Here is a 12,416-nt window from a genome sequence, read left to right on the forward strand (position 1 = left end):
CCTACTGAAGCATTTCAATCTGATGTGTTAGGCTGTCCCTATCATCCGTATACCCTCTGACCATTTCATGATTCCTGCAATATACGTAAAACAGAATTGAGGTTAAAAAGTGCATTTTTATACAAAGCAATAAAAATGAACACAATTTAACTTGAAATCCTCATTCTATTTATTTTACCGTTCTAAATTCAAACTTTGATCTGCATAGTCACTTTTCAAAGTATCTATTTCGCTTTGCAGCAGCATTATGTTTGTCTGAGCTTCAAGTAGTTCTTTCCTCAGTTTATCATTTTCCTGTAAAAGAAGCCAAAAAGAGAGCATTAACGTTGATGAATTCTGTTTGTGAGCCTCAACACCTTTGTTCATAGATTTCATTTATGTATTATTTTAAATAGACAACAGATTTTATAACAAAATAATGCAAATTTTTACATAAACTCGTCTGAGCCAGGTAAAAAGGGTGAAGTCATTTACTTCCAAGCTGACCACAGGCTGCTCTCTCACTAGATTGAAATGACTGGTGGTACATTTACCATGACCCTCATGTTAAGTGCCAAAGATTGGGAAGGGAGGGATCTCTATGAAAACTTTAGCTGGTACAGAAATTGAACCAGCACTGTTAGCATCAATCTGCATTGCAAATCAGTCATTCAGCCAACTAAATGACCCCAGGTACCATATGTAGGTCAAGTATTTGTCCCAGAAGGAGGAAAATGAAGTAATTAGCTAGTACAAGACACTCTCATGTTACTTTTGTACATGTTCTGAGAAGATACATCAGTGAGGGAACAGATCTCTGTGCTGACTGGAAGCAAGTTACTACACCATCTTTGGACCATTGAGATTATACAATGGGAGAATGAAGAGAATAATACTGCAGAATAGTTCCATACTCCCGACTTTTCCCCTTCTATTTGTTCTTAAGGAGTACTTCCCTTCCTGGTGTAATTGTACAGAATTCCAACAATAGAACAATACACAATGAACTTTAAGAAATATTAAGAAATAATAGGCTGCAACACTGTAATGCTTGATTTTGTCCTCATCAACATCCATAAAGCACACTTCCAGATTATAGCAAAGCAAGCAGGTGTGGGCGTCTGGCCAAACCATTCACCTTTCCCCAATAATGAGCAGCAGAAGTTAATTCTAATGCCTTCACTGCTAACTCAGCAGTAATTGGGGTTGTAGTTGCACATTCTCACATTCAGTTTTTCACTAGATGAAAGTCATGATGCCATTGGATAAATAGTTTTAAAAAGACTTTGTACATAGATGAATGTTTGTGGATTAGTCAATGAAAAGAATGCTGATATTTGAACAACTGCTTTCAGATGTGGGTAATAGTAATGAGACATTGGATTCACTTCATGATTTTACACTTTATGCACAATGCTGCTCAACAACTTCAAACAAATGAATGAAAAATCTAGAATCTTCACGCCTAAATGATGCAACTCAAATTTAATGCAATGTGACTGCTCTCAGCAAATTTCAAGACTCACTTACTGTGGCAGGATGTACAATTACAGTTTATACAATCTTGCAAAATAAAAAGTACAGTAAGTAAATTAACTACCTGGCCACATGATAACGTATCTGAAACATTAGGATTTTCCATATTCAAAAAGTTGAAAACTTTATTGCCAAGATCAAAATAATGATTCTCACATAGCTGGAAATTCTTCAGATTTCTTTGCATCCAAACCTACAGTTTTCTTACAAAGCTACTGCTGTACTGTAAGTAACAGAACAGTTTTAACATAATCTACATAGCAAAAAACAGGCAGGAACAGATCAGCCATATTGTATACACTGCACCCAATTTCACCTTTCATGGCCTAATCTTATTTTGGCAAATTAGTTTCATTTACAAGCATCCTTAAATTTGTTTATATATCAAAAAGGTGTTGAAAAAGCACACAAGAAATGTGCCCAGAAATTTTAAACAGAACATAGTTACAATTATACTTAATTGCAAAACCAGATTTACTTCCACTTGTTGAATGTTGGCTGCATTTCAAGAGATTTAGTAAAATCCCAGTGTTGGAACATATGCACAATTGTGTTTTCTTACCAAAGTAAAATCATTTATTTTTCTTTTCAATGCAACAGTCTCCTCCTTTGGACTAAATGATCTGTATTGTTCTTCTAACTGTAAGAGGAAAAGAAAGTGTTTCTACATTTTCCATCACGTTGAATGAAAGCAAATCAGGAAGAACATTTTTGTACAAATTTACAATGGGTAAAACTTTCCGGTAGGCAGCCTTAATTCAGCATCAAGGAGGAGAACATGATGACCGCAGATGCTGGAAAAGCACTGCCAGTCGGAAGTATCCGAGGAACAGGAGAATAAAATCATTCCTGATGAAGAGCTTATGCATAAAATGTCGATTTTCCTGCTCCACAGATGCTGCCTGACCGGCTGTGCTTTTCCAACACCTCACTCTTTGACTAAGTTCAGCATCAAGCAACACTTAAGCATCACTTCCACTTAGGAGCAGGTTGGCTTTTCTAATGTGATTATATGGTTCTCAAGTCAGTACAGAATCAGATGTGAGTAGACTGGTGAATTTTGTAAGTAATACAGTAAGAAGTTAACACCCCCTACCTTTACCTTGTGGTGTCAATGATTCTGGCACCATTCTAAAGGGCACTAGGACAGGCATTCACGCAGTGCAAGCCAAGAGCATCACTTGGGCTCTAAGAGTGGATGGTTGCATTGAAACATTGAAACATCCTTCCACCCTGCCTTGGTTTGTTTATCGCCTACGATTGGACAGACCTTCACCCCAGAGGCCAATACAATGCAATCTCCTTCCTGCCTTCTCAGCAACATTGACCTTTGCCACCTGATCTCAATCATGGCATGGCAGAGACAAATTTTGCCTAAGAGGACAAAGCAGCAGATACGTGCCTGTTTTTCTTGTATGCAGTCAGGATTGGCTTGCTTACGGAGAACCTCACTGAGAAATGGAACTTAACTCTGCTGAGCTAGGCTTCTAATGAGCAAGCATGAGAGGTAAATATACTAAAATGGATTCTTGACTTTTGGCAAAATTAACTCCACGTGCCTTTGCAGTTTCTAAAATTAAACTGATGCTAATTTTAAGCAAAATAAATCAAAATCCCTTCAGATTGCACTCTCATGCTATTTTAAAATCAGCTTTGGAGACAAACCTTACCTTTTTCAGTTTTGCGACTGTTAGCTGGAGTTCATTTACATTACTATCATATTGATGTTTTAGGTTAGTGAAAGCAAACTCAGCTTTTCTTTGTTCCTGTAATCATAAAGCCAGATAGTCTGAGCTATATAAAAGCAAACTGTATAACACAACAAAAATATTGCTGATTCAAACTACAAATACAGTGTAATTTGTGTTAATATCCTATTTTACACAATCAGCGATACAACTGACATCCCAAATAATTTGCACTTCTGCCATAATACTCCACTTTTCGATAAATGAGGGAGTAATGATTAATTATATTTCAAATGGCAAGAACGTGAAGACACCTTTGAGCAAGGCCAGAAGCCTTAGAACAAATCTCAGACTCTCCAGGACCATTGTTAGAAGACTCACATTAGGTCTCTGCTCCTGAGTATTACAGAAACATGGATCCTGTTGTTATCTGAGGTAACCTTGATTGAGTTTTTTTGAAGAAGTGATGAAGATGATTGATTAAGGCAGAGCGGTGGTTGTTATGGAAATGGACTTCAGCGAGATGTTTGATGAGGTTCCACATGATAGACAAGTTAGCAAGATTAGACCACCTGGAATTCAGAGAGAGCTCGCCATTTGTATATAAAATTGGCTTAAAGAGAGAAGACAGTGGATGATTTTGGAGGGTTGTTTTGCACACTGGAGGCCTGTGACGAGAAGCATGCCACAAGGATCAGTGCTAGGTCCACTGCTTCTTGTCATTTCTGTAATTTCACATTTGGATGTGAATACAAGAGAAATAGTTCAGTAAGTCTGCAGATGGCACCACCATTGCTAGTGTAGTGGGCAGTGAAGAAGGTTCCCTCGGAGTACAATGTGACCTTGATCGGATGGGCTGATGGGCCGAGGCATGGCAGATGAAGGTTTGGTTCGGATGGATGTGAGGTGTTGCATTTTGATGGAGCGGACCAGGGCAGGACTTATTACTCAGAGAGTAGTAAGGGTATGGAATGCTTTGTCTGCATCGGTAGTAGATTCGCCAAGTTTAAATGCATTTAAGTCTGCATTGGACAGGCAAATGAAAGTACATGGAGTAGTTAGGTGGGCTAGGCTTCAGATTAGTATAACAGGGCGACGCAACATCGAGGGCCGAAGGGCCTGTACTGCGCTGTAATGTTTTATGTTCTAAATTCTTATCAGCAATGCCAAAGAAGAATTAAATGGAGTCTGCAATTAAATTGAGTTTGTCTAAACCCAATTCAGACAAAACCTACAGTCAGAAAAAGACTTGCATTTCTGAGTCAGACTTTATTGAAAAGCAGAGGTCAGATTCGTAAAGGTCCAGTGCTGACGTACAGTGCCACCCAAATTCAAGATAAGTATACGACACCAGGTTACAGTCCAATTGGTTTATTTGAATTTGTAAGCTTTCAGTGCTCAGCTCCTTCCTCAGGGCTGGTATGATAGCGAGATGTAAGACATAGTATTTTTAGCAAAATGTTAAGTTTAAAATTAGCTGCCCTCCATGAACTCTTTAATCAGTTAGGAGGTAGACTGCTGACTAATAAGAAAAATCCAAATTCCCTTCAAGTCTTAGGGCCAAGATAAAGCTTTTATCAATGTACAAGAGGTGATATCTCAACTTAGACAATGCAGTTTAGGTGTGAGGTCCTGCTGCAAATATGTCTGCTTTAAGCTGAGGTCAGGTTTTGTTTTGACTGAGAAGAATCTTGATTGAAATAATTCCCCGCAATGTGCGCATGTGCATGTGCGCGCACCTGTGTATGTCTGTTTGTGTGTCCATGCCTCTGTGTGTGTGTGTGTGTGTGTGTGTGTGTGTGTGTGTGTGTGTGTGTGTGTGTGTGTGTGTGTATTTTTGAGAGAGTGAGAGTGTGCGTATTTGAGAGCAGATAATTTTGAAGTTGTTAATGTTTTGCTTATAAATACCATGTCTTGGACCTCTCTTATCATACCATGCCTGAGGAAGGAGCTGAGCTCCAAAAGCTTGCAATTTTAAATAAACCTTTTGGACTATAACCTGGTGTCATTTGATTTTTGACATTGTCCACCCCAGTCCAACTCCGGCATCTCCACATCAAACACAATTATATGTTTTGGAATGATAATTTGTTGCTGTAGCAACATGACTACTCCAGTAAAATGTGAAGTGACTTATACCCCCAAATCTAAAAAAAAACAGTTATAAAAAGCTGTAAGTTGTTCTGACCCACTAGGTGTTAAATGCATAAACTCCTTCTAAAGCACTCGAGCCCAAAATCTGAGATCAGGCACATCTTTTCAAAACCATAAAGATATTTGCTCCAGACTAAAACTACATGCATGCTGCTTGACAAGTCAGAATGTTTTTTGGAAGTACTAATTCTATTTACCTTACTGATTTGAAAACTATTCAAATATTGTTTTTAAATTATTAAGTATTCATTTAAACAGTGATTACATGGTGATATTTCAGGTTATATTTATAAAGCATGGAAAATGTTACAGAGCAAAAGACATTAAGGTATCTTGAAATCAAAAAACTGATAAATATAAATATCATACTCAGTGCACCTCTATGAAATATTTTTAGTTTTGACCTGTGAAATGAACCTGTTGCTCTGAGTAACAGTCAGCCTCCCAACTGAAGCCAAAGGTTTTCAGGAAAACATTCTATTCGAAATGTAGAATTGTATATATCGATTATAGGTAAGAGAGTGACAGGAATGATGAGTATGGTTATTGCATCTAGTAATATTACAGCTGGGATCTGAACACAAGTGCACATTTGAATTAACAACTTCAAATGAAGATCATAAATAAGAAAGTAAATATTTAACAATCACAATACACTTGATGCTTTATGTTATCAGCATTGCCTTTCCTATAGCACCTGCAGACAATTATAACATAAAGGAGATCAAAATAAGGTGTGAAATATTGTTGTAGAAATTGTTGCCCTTTCCATACATGTTGTGGAGAGCTAAATCCATGGCAGTGCAAACTGCAGCAAATACAATGTTTCTTTGAAGAATCGGCCGTGTGTGCTGAATTTCAGGCTCATTGAAGGCGAAGGGCATTGGCACTCAGAAATGGAACTTTTTCTTTCCATTTCAGGCTTTCAAGTGTCAATAAATCACTTCTAAATAGACATTGCATAGCTAAACACAGTGACAAGTTCTGATGTTCTCCCGTGGGAATAAACACAAATGTTACTTGAAATTTCTTTCAGTAATGCTTCATTTGAAATATCATGCTGTAATTTCAGGGTGCACTGCAGTATGGAGTTAAAATCTACTGGCAAACTATTTGCAATCACACGAACCTGAAATCAAGATATTTAGGTAGCAAAAGAGATTATGTTCAAATTCACATCTGAGCAACATCCCAGTAAAGCGACTGGTTATGAGATAAAATCAGGCAGGTTCTACAATAGGCAAGTAGTGAAGTTCAAAATTACCCTCGACATGACTGGAATCTACATTTAGTTGATAAAGGAAAACAATCCCACAGTATTATCTGTGCTTTCAGCTATGTTTTTGAGCTGCAAGGTCAAAACAATTACTCAAGAAGAGATGGAACTCGTTTTACAATCTCACCTCTTTTTGGCAAGCCTGGACTGCAGCCTTTATTCGCTGATCTATATCCTCCTCGAGCTCAGTCACTTGTTGTGCAGCCTCATCCTGTGTCCTGGAACAAACAAAAAAGAATAATTTGAGTCCTGTACTGTACAGTTTGCTTCACCTCAATCTAGAGATTATCGTAGCAAGTGCAAAGTGTCTGCTTACATTCATTTGCACTTCTGTCTAGATATCAACTGGTTTCACCTGGACCATTTTTAAGATAAGCTGATACCAACAGTTGTCTATTTTTAATAAATAGTTGGCATTGGTGACACCATTCATGTATAACCAGAAAAAAATAAGATGCTAATCTACGGAAAGCAAATTAGGTTGGGTGACCAAAAGCTCAATCAAGAAAGTGAGTATTAATGAGGGTCATTAAAGGAGATGGATATGAAACACAGGAGATAAAACAGGTGGAGTGTAGTGGACTTTGGTGGTCACTGATGACGAGGTAGTGCGAGTGAAGGATGCTCAAGTGAACAGAGCGGAAAGAATGGCGAGTTCTAAATACATATAATGTTGAAGGATGTGACGGACAAGATGTTACAGAGAGATTTAACACAGGGATAAGAATTAAAACTGGACTTGTGGGAGGTTGGCATGCACTGTGGGCCAACAAGGAATGCAAAGTTAGCAAGCAGGATAGATGTCGGATATAAAAAGGATAGCAGTTCCAAATCCAGACTTTGGAAGTGCTTAAACATGTAAATACCAAAGGGATGAGAGGTCAGCCAGGATAGTATGGATATAATTAACATGAGAGTATTGATATAATTAACAGTGGGGGCTTCTACATGGACTTTAGCAAAGTACAGGCCAACGAAAAAGCAGAAGCAGGCAATGCTTTGGAAGTACAACAGGCATTCCTGTGATGGAGAAGACATAGACTTAGAAGCTGTGTTAAAGTCAAGTAAATAATAAAGATTGTAAAACATTTAATTTGACTCAAGAAAACCCTGGGAATGAAACAAATCGATGGCATGCATTTGGAGATTATGGGAAGGGCAATCAAAGTTTATGACTTTGAAGTTCAAAATGGCAATGGAGGAAAATACTGTGAGACTACAAGTTACAAAATCATTCATACAATAGACAATGTAACATTTCAGAACAGTATTGTAAAGCAATCTAGAATTTCTCTATGGAAAATTATAGGGAAGCATTTGAACCAAGAGGAGAAAGGGAACAAGAATACGTGTCAGAGAATTTCAAGTAATAGTCCAGGGCTGGGATCAACAGCTATTGCAGGAGATGCTTCCTCTGAGAAGCTGAAAAGAAAGTATAAAAATACTCAACCAAGATTCCACTTGCAACGGAATGAAAAAGTTGCATTTCAAGGATGAATTTAAAGTTGGCAAGCTCTGGAAAGAAAAGTAGTCTTCAGAATTTTGGACTTTAGTATCAACAAACTATCAATGGACTGCTTTGATGTCAGTAGAATCTGACTAATTTACAGTGCAAGTATTAGTAATGTGTTCTCATTAACAAATAGCGGCTTTTACTTTTTGTATGGTTTAATTAACTTATACTAGTAAAATTAAGGGTGGGTAGGAAAACCACATGGAGTAAAGCACCAGACTCCTGTTTTCATTTCTGGGCATGCTCTGGCTATGGTTTGAACCAAACAAAAGCAGTCATATTGAACAGCATGATGGAGAACAAGCATCAGCCTTATGTCAAAGGCTGCACAGATGCTTAGAAAGATCAGGAGCAGAAAGTCATCATCTTAAAGAAGATAATATTTGTGATCTGAGATAGGCCATTTGAAGGCCTGGCATGGTTAGAAATGGCCTACTTCTCAGTTTGGCCTGATAAGTCGCAAGGAACATTTGTGTCACATAAGTGTCAAGCAATGACCATTTCCAAAAAGAGAGAACCTCACCACTACTCCATGACTGTCAACAGCATTACCATCACTGAATCCCCACTATTCAGATCCTGAGGACCACCATGACTAGAAAGTGAATTGGACCAACCATTTTAATTCTGTTGATTCAAGAGCAGGTCAAAGGCTAGGAATCCTGCCATAAATACCCTGAAGATTTTGTCAAAGGCTCTTCTGACACAGTGCAGGTATGCCTACCTTCTTTATCAGGAGGCGCGTGTTCAAGTTCCATCTGATCCAGAGGTGTATAGTAACATCTTTGAACAGTTTGAATAAAAACATCCACCTGAAGCTCTCCTGGAGTGATATATTTGGCTGAGATGAGTGACCTCCAAAATTTTCCACTAATTTCACTCCCACATCACCTCTGGAGTTCAGCTCTTTTCTCCATGTTGGCACACAGGCTGTAATGCAGTCAAAAACCAAATAGCCCCAACAGCATTGAAACTGAGTGTCAGTCAGCAGGTCATTGATGTCTAACTGCCCCTTGATAGCATTGTCAATGATCCCTTACATCACTATGCAGATGATCAAGAGTAGACAAATAAAGCAGTAATTGCACAAGTGGATTTGTCCTCCTTTTTGTAATGGAATACCAAGGCAATTATTCATATTGTCACGTAGATGCCAATGTTATGGCTGAACTGAAACTGCTTGGTTAGGGGTATAGCTAATTCTGGAGCACAGTACTAATGCCATAATGTTATCAGGCCCTATAGCCTTCAGAAATTCTAATGTATTCAGCAATGTCTTGATATCACATGGACTCAATCAAATTGGCTAAAGACTGGCATTTATGGCCATGAGGAACCCCCCGAGGAGGCCAAGATGAATCACCCACTCAGCACTTCACCACTGAAGACGGATGCAGACACTTCAGCCTTGGTTTTTGCACTGTTGGGCTGGGGTCCCCCATCATTGAAGGTGGGGATGTTACTTACTTTGATTTGAATTATTATTGTCACATGTAGCGAGATACAGTGAAAAGTATTGTTTGCATGCTGGCCAGACAAATCATACCTTGCATAAGTACGTCAGGGTAGTACAACAGAATGCAGAATATAGTGTTAAGCTACAGAGAAGGTGCAGAGAAAGATCAACTCTAATGTAGCAGAGGTCTGTGAATCTAATAACAGCAGGAAAAAAGCTGTTCTTAATTCTGTTGGCATGTGTTTTTCAATCTTTTGTATCTTCTCCCCAGTGGAAGATGGTGGAAGAGAGTATAAATGGGGAGGGAGGTGTCTTCAATTATGTTGGCTACTTTCCTGAGGCAGCGAAAAGTGTAGACGGAGTCAATGGAAGGAAGGCTGATTTTCATTATAGACTGAGCTGCATTCACAACGCTCTATAATTTCTTGCCGTCTTGGGCAGAGTAGTTGCCACGCCCAGCTATGATGCATCTGCATGTCGTTGTCATCTTTCCATTGTCATCTATAAAAATCAGTAAGAGTCATTTTAGACGTCATGAACTTCCTGAGCCTTCTGAGCAAGCAAAAGCATTTGTATGCTTTTTTGCCTGTAGAATCGACCAAGATGGAGCAGGATAGGTCATTAGTGATATTTACTCCGAGGAACTTGAAGTTCTCGACCACCTCAGCCTCAGCACCATTGATACAGACAGGGACATGTCTGCCACTCCCCTTCCGGAAGTCTATGACCAGCTGCGGCTTTTTAGCTGACATTGAGGCAGAGATTGTTGTCTACTGGCGGCACAGTGGCTCAGAAGTTAGCACTGCTGCCTCACAGCGCCAGGGGCTCAGGTTCAATTCCCCCCTCAGGAAACTGTCTGTGTACAGTTTGTACATTCTCCCCATATCTGTATGGGTTTCCTCCCACAGTCCAAAGACGTGCTGATGAAGTGGATTTACCATGCTAAGTTACCCATGGTGTTCAGGGATGTAGAGGCTAGCTGGATTAGCCATGGGAGATATAGGGTTACAGGGATAGGGCAGAGGATTTGGGTGGGGGTGGGGGGTTCAGAACGTCAGTGGGGTCTCAATGGGCTGAATGGTCTGCTTCCACGCTGTAGGAATATTATGGATACTATCATTACACCAGGCCATTGAGCTATCTATCTCCTTTCCATAATCTGATTTATTGTTGTTTGAGATCTGATCCACGAAAGAATCAACATCTGCAAATTTGTAAATGGAGTTAGAACTGAATAGGGCCACACCTATAATTGTCCACCACGGTTCATGACTGGATGTAGCAGGACCATAGAACCTAGGCCTAACCAGTTGATAGTGGGATCACTTAGCCTTGTCTATTTCATGCTCCTTCCATTTTTTTGGCATCTAAGTAGCCCTGTGTTACAGCTTCACCAGATTGACATCTCACTTTTAGGTTTGCCTGGCATATACATCTGCACTCTCCATTGATGAAGATTTGGCCCCTAGATGGATGGTCATGGCAGATGGTACCATACTCAGTCAAATGCTACTTTGTTGTAAACAGCAACTATTCACTCCTCTTAATGTGATGGATATTGTTGTTTCTAAATATGGACAGCTATATGTCAGCCTCTTGTTCATTTACAGTCAGTACATTGTTATTGATCATTGAATAGTTCATTAATAATAGTGTGATGTGACACTAAATGTGTTAGAACATAGAACACAGAACATAGAAAAATACAGCACAGTACAGGCCTTTCGGCCCTCGATGTTGCACCAATCCAAGCCCACCTAACCTACACTAGCCCACTTTCCTCCATATGCCTATACAATGCCCGTTTAAATGCCCATAAAGAGGGAGAGTCCACCACTGTTACTGGCAGGGCATTCCATGAACTCACAACTCGCTGAGTAAAGAAAATGTGAATACAAATGAAAAGCAGAATGGCTTATAAGTCATGAGCAAAGTATGAAATGCTCTTAAAATATTTAGAATCAATTTAATAAATGAAAACCATTCAGATTTGTTGGCATGAGAAAAATGGCCCTTTCATTTACATAGTGTCATGAAGGAACAACATTGATTGTTCTGAAAACTTTCAGAACTGACAGTAATTTCTTTTTAAATAAAAAACTCAATATCAATTACTTCAATGGCATTGAAAATAGCTCAAAGACTTCTTTTGTTTGGTAGACTTGGCCGAATATAATTAAAATGATCAAATTTCTCTGAATACAAAGGCCTGTTGAATGTTTTTCAAGCATTATCGGTTTTTTTTCTGACATAAAGGGCATACTGTTCAAAAGGTAACAGTTTTTTTCAACCACACCGTAACTTTTACTGTGATGTGATATCAAATGTATTGTGCACAGGGGAACAAAACATTTGAGCAATAATGTTTTTCAATTATGAAAATCAAACAACAAAACAGTCATTAAGAATTGTAGCTTATCACAAGTCATGATATTAATAGAGATATTTCATGCTGTCACGCAGGTGAAGACTTCATTTTGATAATTATACTATTTCTTCATATCAGAACTAGAGTTATATAAGCCAAACAAAAACGTGTAACAAATTATTCTGTTAATTTAGACATTAGGAAGGGATCATGTAATGCAGTGGTAGTGTCCCTACGTCTGAGCCAGTAAGTTCAAGTCCAACCTGCTCTAGAGGTGGCAGCATCTCTGAAAAGGTTGATGAAATATGTCTAATCCCTAGGTGATTGGTAAGTCCCAATGTACTGCACATGAAACAGGTGGATTTGAGATCCTTTATATTTTGGTATCCTACATACCAATAACGTCATAATAAGAAGAAATTAGCAAAGGCTATTCTAGACACAAA

The 12,416-nt window shown here is 38.8% G+C and overlaps 1 protein-coding gene across 1 annotated transcript in view; it reads right to left on the reverse strand.

The window, feature by feature from the left end:
- The window catches only part of rasef (RAS and EF-hand domain containing), an 80,444-nt gene that overhangs the window by 47,237 nt on the left and 20,791 nt on the right, over positions 1-12,416 (reverse strand). Inside the window, exons 4-8 of the mRNA XM_060845113.1 lie at positions 6,761-6,851; positions 3,186-3,281; positions 2,078-2,155; positions 179-294; positions 6-74 (exon numbers count right to left, since the gene is read on the reverse strand). Of these exons, the coding sequence (XP_060701096.1) occupies positions 6-74; positions 179-294; positions 2,078-2,155; positions 3,186-3,281; positions 6,761-6,851 (450 nt within the window). The remainder of the gene's footprint in view (positions 1-5; positions 75-178; positions 295-2,077; positions 2,156-3,185; positions 3,282-6,760; positions 6,852-12,416) is intronic.

Source organism: Hemiscyllium ocellatum, chromosome 2, assembly GCF_020745735.1.
Source record: "Hemiscyllium ocellatum isolate sHemOce1 chromosome 2, sHemOce1.pat.X.cur, whole genome shotgun sequence".
NCBI lineage: Eukaryota > Metazoa > Chordata > Chondrichthyes > Orectolobiformes > Hemiscylliidae > Hemiscyllium > Hemiscyllium ocellatum.